The sequence below is a fragment of the Artemia franciscana genome, chromosome 19, assembly GCF_032884065.1.
Source record: "Artemia franciscana chromosome 19, ASM3288406v1, whole genome shotgun sequence".
Lineage (NCBI taxonomy): Eukaryota > Metazoa > Arthropoda > Branchiopoda > Anostraca > Artemiidae > Artemia > Artemia franciscana.
In genome coordinates this window covers 18,149,176-18,161,710 of record NC_088881.1, presented here as the reverse complement: position 1 = coordinate 18,161,710, position 12,535 = coordinate 18,149,176, and the positions used below count along the sequence as shown (strand labels likewise).

The window sequence follows — 12,535 nt, the reverse complement described above, 5'->3', positions numbered from 1 at the left end:
CATTCGAAGATGTGATATCACGCTTAACATGTTTTCAAATTTGTCAATAAAGTCTGCCATGCTAGATGAGGGAGGACGATAAATTACAGCAATTAAAATTTTTTCATTATTTGGTAAAAAAAAACATTCAACAATACAGCTTTCAAAACCATCTCAGCATTTAGATATAGAAATGCTTCTCTCAGTCGCGCCGGAATATAATTTTTAACTAGTATTGCTAAACCAACTTGCTTTTTTTTTTATTTCTGCTTACGTGAAAGAATTTACATGAAAGAATCGCTAATATATATTGTATTTGCCGAGTTTTCATCTAAAAATGTTTCACAAGCCCCAAGAATATCCGTGCCCGATTCAAATAAAAAAATTTCCGTCGCACCTTGCCCACTCCTCCAACCACGACAGTTCCAAAAAATATTTTCCTCATATTTTGGTTTTTATTAGCTATTTCATGAGAAAACAAATATTTATTTGGGGGAACTAAAATCTTTCAAATTCTTCCAGTTTAGATGCACGGATCCCATGAGCTTGATTAACCATTATCGTGCATTGACCTCACGCCAAGGAGTACCCCCCATACCTCTCCCACTGAAAAATAAAAGCACTAAGACTCACAGATAATTCAACATGAAATACGAAAGAAAAAACAACACGGGAATCCATAGACACTGTAAGTACCAAAATGCAACAACCAAGCAAACACTCTCTCCAAACTAAAACTAAATGAACAAAAAAGAAAAAAACACACAAAAAACTTTCTTCACTCGTAATTTTGTTACTACCCTTCATTTCATTCAAATTATCCCTTCGCACGTCCAACCCAACCTTCAAACAAATCAAATACAGAAAATAACTGAAAAAAGGAAAACATTTCACTTTTCCATAGAACTTCCAAATCCACCCTTATGAATATCAACTCTATGAGGGATATGTGCCAAAAGTGAATCCATAGAATCCTTATTTACTTTGTGAACAGTCACTTTTAGAGGCTCAGTGTTTGGACACTGGCGTATACACAAAAGTGGTGGGATCGACTTCGTCACCCAAACATCCCCACGATTAACTCCACTGTTGTAACTCCACATACTCTTCTTTGAATTGATTTTTGTTCATTTCAAATCTTGACCTGCATACTTAATTTCGACTTTATCCGTTTTAATATTTATTTATTCATTTACGTTAGTACATGTTTGTTTGTTTGCTATGGTTGCTTATTTAGTTTCTGTTCGTTTTGGGTTTCATTTATGCTACAAAAGTAAAATATTTGTGCTCGTTTCAAGCTTGATTTGCATGTTTAATTTGAGCTGTACTCCTTTGAAGATTTATTAATCATTTATATTAATGCAGAAAAAAGAATAAAAATGAAACCAAGACAAAACCAGAAGAATGGAATAACAAGAATAATGCAAGAAGAGATAAGAAAACTAGAAAAAGAATTTCTTTAAAGGAACATCAAAAACAATAGACCCCCCCCCTCCAAGTACAAAAAAAGCAAACGAAATGTGTTTAAGCTACTAACCAAATCCAGGTAATAAGAGTCCAGCCTAATACAGGTTAGATTTTAATTACTTTCAGCTTTAATGACGAACAATTCTTATTTTCACCTTCTCTTCTTTACATTCTCTTCCTTCTCTTCCTTTTCTTATTGTTAGACGTTTCTATTCTTTTCTTGTTTTTATCGGCATTGAACATGCCTCGTTTGACACGTATTATATTAAGAAGATTAGCGTTTTTTTAATCTTTACTTGTTCTTTTTTGGGGGCCGGCGTTAACCCACTGGAAAATACCCATCCCCTTCATAACATACCCCCCGGAAAATACCCCCATGAATATAGAACTCCACGGATCCCCCCGGAAAATTTCACCCCCTCACAAAGGACTAGAACTCTCAATTTCTGATCCAATGAGCACACTCCGAAGTTTTTGCGACCTTGAGGTGGAGGTGTGGATGAAGAAGTGACAATCCTGCTCCTCTAGGGAACAAATTCTTCTTGTTTTGGGGTTAATTGTTATTCTTTACTTTTGTAATAACAGCGTAGAACAGAAATATTCCCAGAAATCGTAAGGGAGTAGATATCAGTTTCATACTTAATAGTTCTTAATACCTTGCTCTTTACGCTAAAGTTTGACTGTTTGTCCCAATTTTTTAAGAATGTTTACTGAAACACAGAGGCTTTTTAATTAGAATAGGAAGCTTTTTCAAGAGCGCTAACAGTTTTAGCGGAAATAGAAAGGTAATGAGGAGGGGGCAACCCTTCATATAAGGAATAAATCTTCCAAAATTAATTTTCAAATTTTGTTTTTATGGCACTTGTATTAATCAAGTGACATATAGCAATCGCAAATTCTGTCGGTCTATCTGTCGGTCTGTCGGTCCCGGTTTTGCTACTTTAGGCCCTTCCAGGTAAGCTAGGACGATGAAATTTGGCAGGCGTATCAGGGACCGGACCAGATTAAATTAGAAAGAGTCGTTTTCTCGATTTGACCATCTGGAGGGGAGTGGGGGCCGGTTAAATCGAAAAAAAATGAAAATATGAAGTATTTTTAACTTACGAATGGTTGATCAGATCTTAATGAAATTTAATGATTGGAAGGATATCGTGTCTCAAAGCTGTTATTTTAAATTCTGACCGGATCTGGTGACATTGGGGGGGGGGGATTGGGAGGGGGAACCTAAAATCTTGGAAAACACTTAGAGTGGAGGGATCGAGATGAAACTTGGTGGGAAAAATAAGCACAAGTCCCAGATACATGATTGACATAACCGGAACGGATACGCTCTCTTTAGGGTAGTTGGGGGAGGGGTTAATTCTGAAAAATTAGAAAAAATGAGGTATTTTTAACTTACGAACGGTCCGATGTCAATGAAATTTGATATTCAGAAGGATATCGTGTCTCAAAGCTCTTATTTTGAATACAAACCGGATCTGGTGACATTGGGGGGAGTTTGGGAGGGGGAACCTAAAATCATGGAAAACGCTTAGATTGGAGGGATCGGGATGAAACGTGGTGGGAAAAATAAGCAGAAGCCTTAGATACGTAATTGACATAATTGGAACGGATCTGCTCTATTGGGGGGTGGGGGGTTAATTCTAAAAAATTAGAAAAATGACGTACTTTTAACTTACGAAGGAGTGATCGGATCTTCATGAAACTTCATATTTAGAAGGACCTGGTAACTCAGATCTCTTATTTTGAATCTCAACCGGATCCAGCGTCATTGGGGGGGCAGTTGGGGGTGACCGGAAATCTTAGAAAATACTTAAAGCGGAGAGATCAGGATAAAACTGGATGGGAAGAATAAAAACCTGTCTAAGATACGTGCCTGACATAACTGAACCGCATCTGCTCTCTTTGGTGGAGTTGGGAGGGGGGGGGTAATTCGGAAAAATGAGGTATTTGTAACTTACGAACGGGTGACCAGATCTTAATGAAATTTGATATTTAGAAGGATCTTGTGCTTTAAAGCTCTAATTTTAAATTCCGACCAGATCCTATGACTGTGGGGGGAGTTGGAGGGGGAAAACAGAATTCTTGGAAAACGTGAAAATTGGGATATTTTTATCTTACGAACAGGTGATCGGATCTTAATGAAACTTGATATATATATATATATATATATATATATATATATATATATATATATATATATATATATATATATATATATATATATATATATATATATATATATATATATATATATATATATATATATATATATATATATATATATATATATATATATATATATATATATATATATATATATATAGAAGAATCTTATGTCGCAGGTGCTCCATTTTCGACTCGAATTGGATCCGGGGACATAGGGGGAAACAGAAATCTTGGAAAACACTTAGAGTGGAGAGATCGGGATAAAACTTGATGGGAAGAATAAGCACACGTTCTAGATACGTGATTAACATAATTGGAACTTAATGAAATTAAGTGATTAACATAAGAAATTTGACATTTAGAAGGATTTCATGTCTCAGAGCTCATATTTCAAATCCTGACCAGATCTGTTGACATTATTATTATTATTATTAATTTATTATCCGTCAAAAACGGAAAAGACGGAGTATATAAAAGAAAAAGAAAGAAAAGCACAAAAATTTAAATACACTTCCACTACAAATATTATAAAACAACACTAGTCCAGGGGTGGTTGGCTCTTAAAACATTGTCACTGAACTTGGAGATTCTTTTCTCTATGACCATGGAAGGGTTGGTGACCTTATATTTCCTGGAGATGTCGCCATTGCTGTGCCACAAAGGGAGACGCAGGAGAAACTTAGTATATCCGTAAAATGCGCTGCAAATGGCTTTCTTTTCGGTAACTGTGAATATTTTCCAGAAGGGAACCAGAACAAGCAGATGGGGGGTAGTAAAAGCATTGTATAGCCGGGCAAGGAGAGGACGGTTGAAACAATACTTACTGGCAACAAGTAATCCGTAAGACGCTCGTAGACGGGAACAGAGGTGGTTTGTCAGTGCTGAGCGTGTGTCCTTCAATGTAGAAGAAATAGGAAGGCCAAGATACGTAAGGGACTCAGAAGGCTTAATCAGAGTGTCGCCAATTTTAACGGAGAGGTTAATTTAAAGCTCATTTTTTGAACCATTGAAGAAAAGAAGTTCTGTTTTAGATTCGTTGAAGGAAAGTCCGATCTGCTTGTATGCCGTTGCAAGTGAGTCGTAATTTTGTTGAAATAAAGATATCGAACGAGAAACATGAAGAATGTCATCAGCAAAGTTCAGCAGCGAAAAATGAATCCCACGGAAAAAGCAGGACGGCTTTATTACTTGCTATGCTTCGATAATAGCGTTATTAAACAGTGATCGAGAAGTTTTGCCACCTTGACGTACGCCTTTCTTGACACTCAGCATTTCTTTAGAAGGAAATGGCCGGACGGAGAGGGGATCAGGATAACAGCCGAGAGCTTGTTGTACATACTGTAAACAGGGGAAAGGATGCAAGAGGAAACACCTCGCTGAAGAGCTTTGAGCAGGATATGGCCATGGATGCCAGAATCGAAGGGTCTACTAACATCAAGTGCTCCAAAGACGAGAAGATCACCATTTTTATCTACATCAATAAGAAGATTTGCAAGAACGCTGTGAACGTGTTCCCACCCTGAGTGCTTTTTGAACCCGAACTGGTCGTCCGGAGTAGTGCATCGAAGTGCAATTTCATCAAAAATAAGGGATTCAAATAGCTTACAAAAAGTAGTTGAAACAGTGATCGGACGTTATAAAGCGCACTGGTCAGCTGGTTTACCTTTTTTGAGAATAGGATGGACCAATCCAACACCAAAGCTGTCTGGAACGATGCCAGTAACGAAAATCATTTGAAATAGCAGAGAAAGGTGCTCTAGGAGAAGATTGCTGGCAAAGCTTAAATGGGTACAAGATATACCATCGATGTCCTTAGACTTCTTTTTTTTTAACTTATCAATTTTGGAACGCATCAAGGACGGAGTGACCAGGACACCAATATCCTTAACTGCAAACTGAAGCTCCTTATCGAGGGCCTGGCAAAATGTGTTATCTAGGTAGGAATTAGGGGCTGAAAATTTGTCTCTGAAGTAGTCGCACCAGTCTTTTTCTGGCATGCAGGGCAGACCATTGGAAGATTTGTTCTTAGCTCGAAGATGCCATAAAGCAAGAGGCGAATTATCGACAATCTCGCTGGTACGGGCAATTTCGTTAGCCTTATGCTGTGAGCGCGGCTTCCCACAATCTGCCCATAAATGTAGCCAGAATTTTGCTGAATCACATGCGGCCAGGAGATTAGGATTATTCCGCCAGTTACGCACTTCCGTGCCGTGGCGAATTTTGCGGACTGGAACTGCAGTTTTCTCAGCTGTATGGATAGCATGCGTTATCTCAGAACAGTAGATGTTTAGTAGGATGATTTTTTCCGAGTCTACTGTCATGTTCGGACAACAGAGAAGTGCGAAAGGAATTCGGATCTTCGACAGTATGTAGTCACATGAACTCTGGTAGGAATCGATGTTAGCTGCTTCCCATTTGAGGCTGAACAACCATTTAGGTGGGGAATTTGTGGGTGAAGTTTTTGGCAAGGGCTTTATTTGAAAAGAATTACAGATCGGCATGTGATCGGATATGGAGTAATCAAGAAGAACCGTAGTATTAGATGTGGGTTTAATCATAGAAGAACAATTGAAATAGTCCAACTGAGACACGAAGCCAGATTGATGGATGTACGTAGAATCACGATCATTTCCAACATAGGTGAGACTTGGACAAGCATGGAGCAAGATCTGAGATCTATTGTTTTCAGGGTCAGACAGTTCACAGTTAAAGTCACCAAATAGGAGACAACTTAGGCCTTCATCTTCATATTTTGATACTAGCTTGGCAATAGATGTACATGTGAGAGAGAACTTCCTCTCAGACATATCATTACGGTAATTAGTAGGAAAATAAACTACGAATATGACCACATTCGAAACTTTAACCGTAAGGAAACTGTCAGACATAGCAACTAGATTACCAAGTAGCTCTTTCCGTATCATCAGGACCAAACCACCTGAAGGCCTACCGCGAGTGGACTTAGCATGGTGGAAAAACAGATTATGAGAAGACGTGAACTCCAACAGTTGACGACTATCGCTTGACAACAAGTGTTCCTGAAGACCCACCACGTCAAACCGCAAGCAAAATACAGATAGTAGGTGATGTTTCGGAAGAACTTTCCCATTGATGTTCCACGATACAATTTTTAAGGTTTCATCAGACATTGGAATTCTTTAGAAGAGACTGAGCGACAGGACATTTAAAACTGTAACATGGGTGGTCGGAGGAATTGCGTAGAGCACACCTAAGTGCCTTGGTACAAGGATTATCTCTGGTTGTGGAGTGGCCAGCCTCACCACACCTGGAACATTTTTGGGTACCTGAGCACGCAGACGCAAATGACCTTATGACTGGCAAAAGGAGCATTGGGGTGGCAAGCATTGAAATATACTAATGGGGAGTCTTTCGTACCCTATGATGGGCGGAAAGCGAATAGAAGACTCGAGGTCCTCTTTAAACTAAAAAAGAAGCTGAAATGAACGGGTGTTTCGGATTTGAGTTGCTTTCAAACAGTTGGCAATCAGATAACACAGGCTATTTTCATTCAGATCTTCACGAACATAACGGATAATACCGAAAAAGGAGGGGCATTGGAGGGGGAGTTGGAGGGGGAAATCGGAAATCTTGGAAAACGCTGAGAGTGGAGGAATCGGGATGAAGCTTGGTGAATAGAATAAGCAAATTTCTTGATACGTAATTGACGTAACCGTACTGGATTCGCTCTCTTTGGAGGATTTGTGGGGAGAGGTTCAGTGATTTGGCGAGTTTGGTGCTTCTGGACGTGCTAGGACGATGAAAATTGGTAGGCGTGTCAGGGAGCTGCACAAATTGACTTGATACAGTCGTTTTCCCAGATTCAACCACCTGGGGGGCTAAAGGGAGAGGAACAATTGGAAAAAATGAGGTATTTATAACTTACGAGTGGGTGATCGGATCTTAAAGAATTTTGATATTTAGAAGGACATCGTGACTCAGAGCTCTTATTTTAAATCCTGACCGGCATTAAGCCTCTGATCTTCCTTTTAAATCAATCTATTGATCCTTAGAATTTTGTTAGAGCTCATACCTTATGAGCTCTTGGCTCTTAGCTCTTCTTGCCTCGTCACAAGTGCCATATGAGCTCTTAGCTCTTGTTATTTTTCATATCGGTGAGCCAAATTCGGACCTGCATTAGTTGAAAAACATCCAGAAATTAATAAAAAAAGCTTTTTTTAACTGAAAGTAAGGAGCAACATTAAAACTTATAACCAACAGGAATTATTCCGTATGTGAAAAAGGGTTGTCCCCTACTCAACGCCTCACCCTTTACGCTAAAGTTTTTATTGCTTTAAAAAGTAGAGTTCTGACACAGAGCCAAACTTAGTGTAAAGAGCGAGGCGTTACGAAGGGAACATCACCCTTTATATACAGAATAACTTATGTTCGTCTTAAGTTTAGTGTCGTTCCTTACTTTTTCAGTTAAAAAACATGGTTTTTCATTTAATTTAAAAAAAAGCCTATTGCCTATTGCTTACACATATAATTCGTTATTGGGAAGTAAACAGACATTTTCCGGGAGGCGAATTTCCTCTGTGGGAATTTTCAGTGGTGGGATGAAGGGCATACCCCCTCTTAAATACTTCACTCTTTACGCTAAAATATGACTTTGTATCCCAATCCTTTGCGAACAGGAAGTGAAATACAAGGTTCGTTAAATTAGAATCGGATAGCTTTTTGAAAAATTCTAAATAACGCTAGCGTTAAGAGCGAGGGATTATAGAGAGATGTCCTCTCCATATCGTAATGATTACTGTTCATTTAATTTTTAATTTTGATTTTTACTTTCAGTTGAAAAAAACCTGCTTTTTTGCTTAATTACAAAAAGGCACAAACTATTTTCAGGGGAAAACATTGAAATGCCGCTGATTCTCAATAGCCAAAAATACCCAGTCGTTTATTTTTCTTTATCCGTAGACTGAGCCCGTGTAATGTCAAATCTGGATTTTTATGGTAAGCATTTATGTCATCAAAGCTTGTTTTTATATTATTCAGTGTTTGGAAAAAAAATTGTGCGAAATGCTCATTTAATTACAACTTTGGTTATTGAACTTTAACAAAGCGAAGAGTCAATTAATCTGAGCAAAAAAAGAAATCATCGGAGATATCGGAATCATTACAACAAATATAGAAAATGAAAACATCGATATATCGTTTAATCAAAGTATCACCCAACACATCAAATGTAAAGCAAAACATCTCATCGTAAAACTTATCTAATAACGGGCTTTAAGTAAAACAGTATTTAGTTTTGGATACATGAGCTAATTGCATATAGGCAATTAGATTTCCTCTACATTACCTTAGTCAACTTAGCACAAATCCGCCATGCAAGGAAAGAATGTGACGGAAATTATGTAAATAAGGTACAAAATTTTCCTGGGGTTCTGACCATAACTGTTTTATTGAAAACGATATGGATTTTGAGCAGGTTGTTTTGTTCGTCTTAACATTGACAAAGAATTAAAGAAAATAACTAGAATAATCAATACTGAAGGAAAGAACTAGTGAGAGTTGACTCATTGTTTAATACAAAATGATCTTAATTACTTAAAGTCTTAGTAATTTTTAATGTCTATTGTTATGCTTAGACAATAGAAAGTCTTTCAAATATAGTTTGTTTCCCGTAAAGTGCAAATGACGCTATGACTTAAAAATTTGAAGAGAGATGATCCTGCTCCTCTTAGAGGCAATTCCTGCCCGTTTTGACTTTGAGTTGAATGATCACTTTCATCGCTGTCCGTATTAGGTCTCATTTATTCATTGCTGATAATTTTCAGTTCATTTTAAGAGTAGATTTTTATTTAACTTTATTTCTTCTCGTCTTAGGTTTTGATATGGTTCTTTACATTTCATGGAAGACTTCTTTCTTGGATAAAACTTTTGTAAATTACCATCTGTTCGTTTATAATTAATAGAGTTTTACTGTTGGTAGGCGTTAGAAATATTACAATATTTTTTCGGTCTTTCTTCAGAAGAATTAAAATGTTAGATTATAATTTAAAATTTCGAACAAATTTTAAATATTCCGAAAATATACTCGATAAACAGTATCTTGTGCAAACAATACCAATTTTAATATGGAATTTTCTGTGGATGACAGGAGGATTATTATTCATCCGAATTACAAATTTATTTAGAAAACAAAAAATGTTAGCCCACTTCAAGGTGTTACGTGTAGATACAACCAACCTTCCGAATATTTTTGTTTTCATTATTCTACCTTTTCTGCCAACATGCCTTGTAACCTAAAAACATTTGAGATATAAAAAAAAAGTTGAGCTTATTTTCGAACATCACAAATCCATACAGCTAAAATTAGTTTTAAATTCTTTTAGGGGTCCCACCTGGCCAAAAAACTGGAGAACGTCATTTTCAAGCACATCGGACAGATGGACTATAAAGACTGTTTAGTGCGTCTTAAATCTATTTGTTTTCTAGTCTGGAATAATAGAAAACATTCAAATTCAAGTAACTGCACTGAACAAAAGTATTCCGAGTCAAAGTTTATAAGCAAAAAATTCTTCGGCCAATGTTAGGGCGCACAATTTTTTCAATTCTTTTTTTTTCTTTGCAAAAGGGTTCCCTTAAGCCAATAGCTTAAGGATACAAGTTTCAAGATTATATAGAAAAATTTTGTTATTTTTACGGAGGAGTCGATATTTGGGAGACACCCCCCCAACTCAACCTTTGAGGTTCAATCGACCCCTAATAGTCCTTTAAAATTCTCTCAAGTTTAGCATGAGATCGTACAACGGCAAATTGCACATTTCTGATATTTTGCGTAGCAAAACTGCAATATTGACCCTGGTAGGAAAAAACTATTTAGTAAAATTTACCGTTTAACAAATTGCAATTCAGGAAAGATAACCAATCCATTTATAACTATCAAAAAGCTAAATAGATTTACAAAGCCTTTCCCTCTCGACGACCATATTTGCACGTGGTAGCTCATTTGTTTGGTAAGCATGATCAGTTTATATAAGATGAAAGATTATTAGTTGAAACGTAAAAGCAATAGGACTCAATAAAATACAAACCATTTTTCGAGGCCCTGATTTTCTTATTTCTTAGGATTTAGTGACAAAGCCGTAAAAAAAAAATATATAGCATTTTGAGAAAGCAGTATATTCCATAACAGTCTAAAAAAGACTTACTTTAAAGCGGATTGTTTGTCAATGGCACAGGTCTGAAGAGCCACAACTACGAGAAATTCTGTATTATACAAAGCCAGTTCAGATCGTCGATTCAACTCTTTCATAGAAGCCTGAAAGTATAGTTCTAAGTATGTTCATAATCACAACCCTGCAAAACAGGAGCTAAGAGCTCATATGGCACTTGTGACGAGGTCGGAAAAGCCAAGAGCTCGTATGGCATGAGCTCTAGCGGAATTCTAAAAATCAAGAGATTGATTTCAAAGAAAAATCAGAGGCTTAATACCGGTCAGGATTTAAAATAAGAGCTCTGAGACACGATTTCCTTCTAAATATCAAAATTCATTAAGATCAGATCATCCATTCGTACGTTAAAAACACATCATTTTTTTCTAATTTTTCCTCTCCCTTCAGCCTCCTAGACGGTCGAATCGGGGAAAACGACTTTTTTAAGTCAATTTGTGCAGGTCCCTGACATGCCTACCAATTTGTATCGTCCTAGCACGTCCAGAAGCACCAAACTCGCCAAAACACTGGACCCCCCTAACTCCCTCAAAGAGACCAGATCCAGTCCGGCTACGTCAATGACGTATCTAAGACATTTGCTTACTCTTCCCACCAATTTTCATCCCGATCTATCCATTCTAAGCGTTTTCCAAGATTCCGGTTGCCCCCTCAAACTCCCCCTAATGAAACCAGATTTGATCGGGATTTAAAGCAAGAGCTTAGAGACATGAATTCTTTCTAAACATTAAATTTCATTAAGATCCGGTCACACGTTCGTTAGTTAAAAATATCTCAATTTTTCTAATTTTTCCGAATTGACAACCCAACTCCCCCAAAGAGAGCGAATCCAGTCCGTTACGTCAATAACGTATCTAGGACTTGTGTTTATTTTTCCCACCAAGTTTCATCCCGATCTCTCCACTCTAAGTATTTTCCAAGATTTCAGGTTTACCCCTCCAACTTCCCCCGATATCACCGAATACGGTCGAGATTTAAAATAACTCGGGGCACGGAACTCGGGGCACGGAACTCGGGGCACGAGTTCCTTCTAAATATCAAATATAGTGTCAAATCAGGGAAACGACTGTTACCAAGTCAATTTGTGCAGGTCCCTGACATGCCTGCCAATTTTCATCGTCCTAGCACGTGCAGACTCACCCAGCTCGCCAAAGCACTGGAAACCCCCGTCGCCAAAGAGAGCGGATCCAGTCCAGTTATGTCAAAAACGTATCTAGAACTTTTGATTAGTCTTCCCATCAATTTTCATCCCGATTTTTCCACTCTAAGTGTTTTCCAAGATTTTCAGTTTCCAAGATTTCTGTTTCCCCCTCCACCCCCTATGTCTCCGGATCCAATTCGAATTAAAAATGGAGCATCTGAGACACAAGATCTTTCTGTATTTCAAATTTCATTAAGATCCCTCAATTAAGATACCTCAATTTTCACGTTTTCGAAGATTTACGGTTTACTCCTCCAGCTCCCCCAATGTCACCGGATCTGGTCAGGATTTTAAATAAGAGTTCTGAAGCATAAGACCCTTCTAGATATCAAATTTCGTTAAACTCAGATCACCAGTTCGTAAGTTAAAAATACCTCTTTTTTCTATTTTTTCGAATTAACCCAACCCTCCCCTCGACTTCCCCAGAGAGAGCCAATCTGATCTGGTTATTTCAAATGCGTATATGTAATTAATTCAACGTATATGTGCTCATTCTTCCCACCAAGTATCATCACGATCT

The 12,535-nt window shown here is 37.6% G+C and overlaps 1 protein-coding gene across 2 annotated transcripts in view; it reads right to left on the bottom strand.

The window, feature by feature from the left end:
* The window catches only part of LOC136039366 (alpha-mannosidase 2C1-like), a 158,329-nt gene that overhangs the window by 60,149 nt on the left and 85,645 nt on the right, over positions 1-12,535 (bottom strand). For both annotated transcript variants that reach the window (XM_065723034.1, XM_065723035.1), the window contains exon 12: positions 10,794-10,903. In XM_065723034.1, coding sequence (XP_065579106.1) covers positions 10,794-10,903 — 110 coding nt within the window. The remainder of the gene's footprint in view (positions 1-10,793; positions 10,904-12,535) is intronic.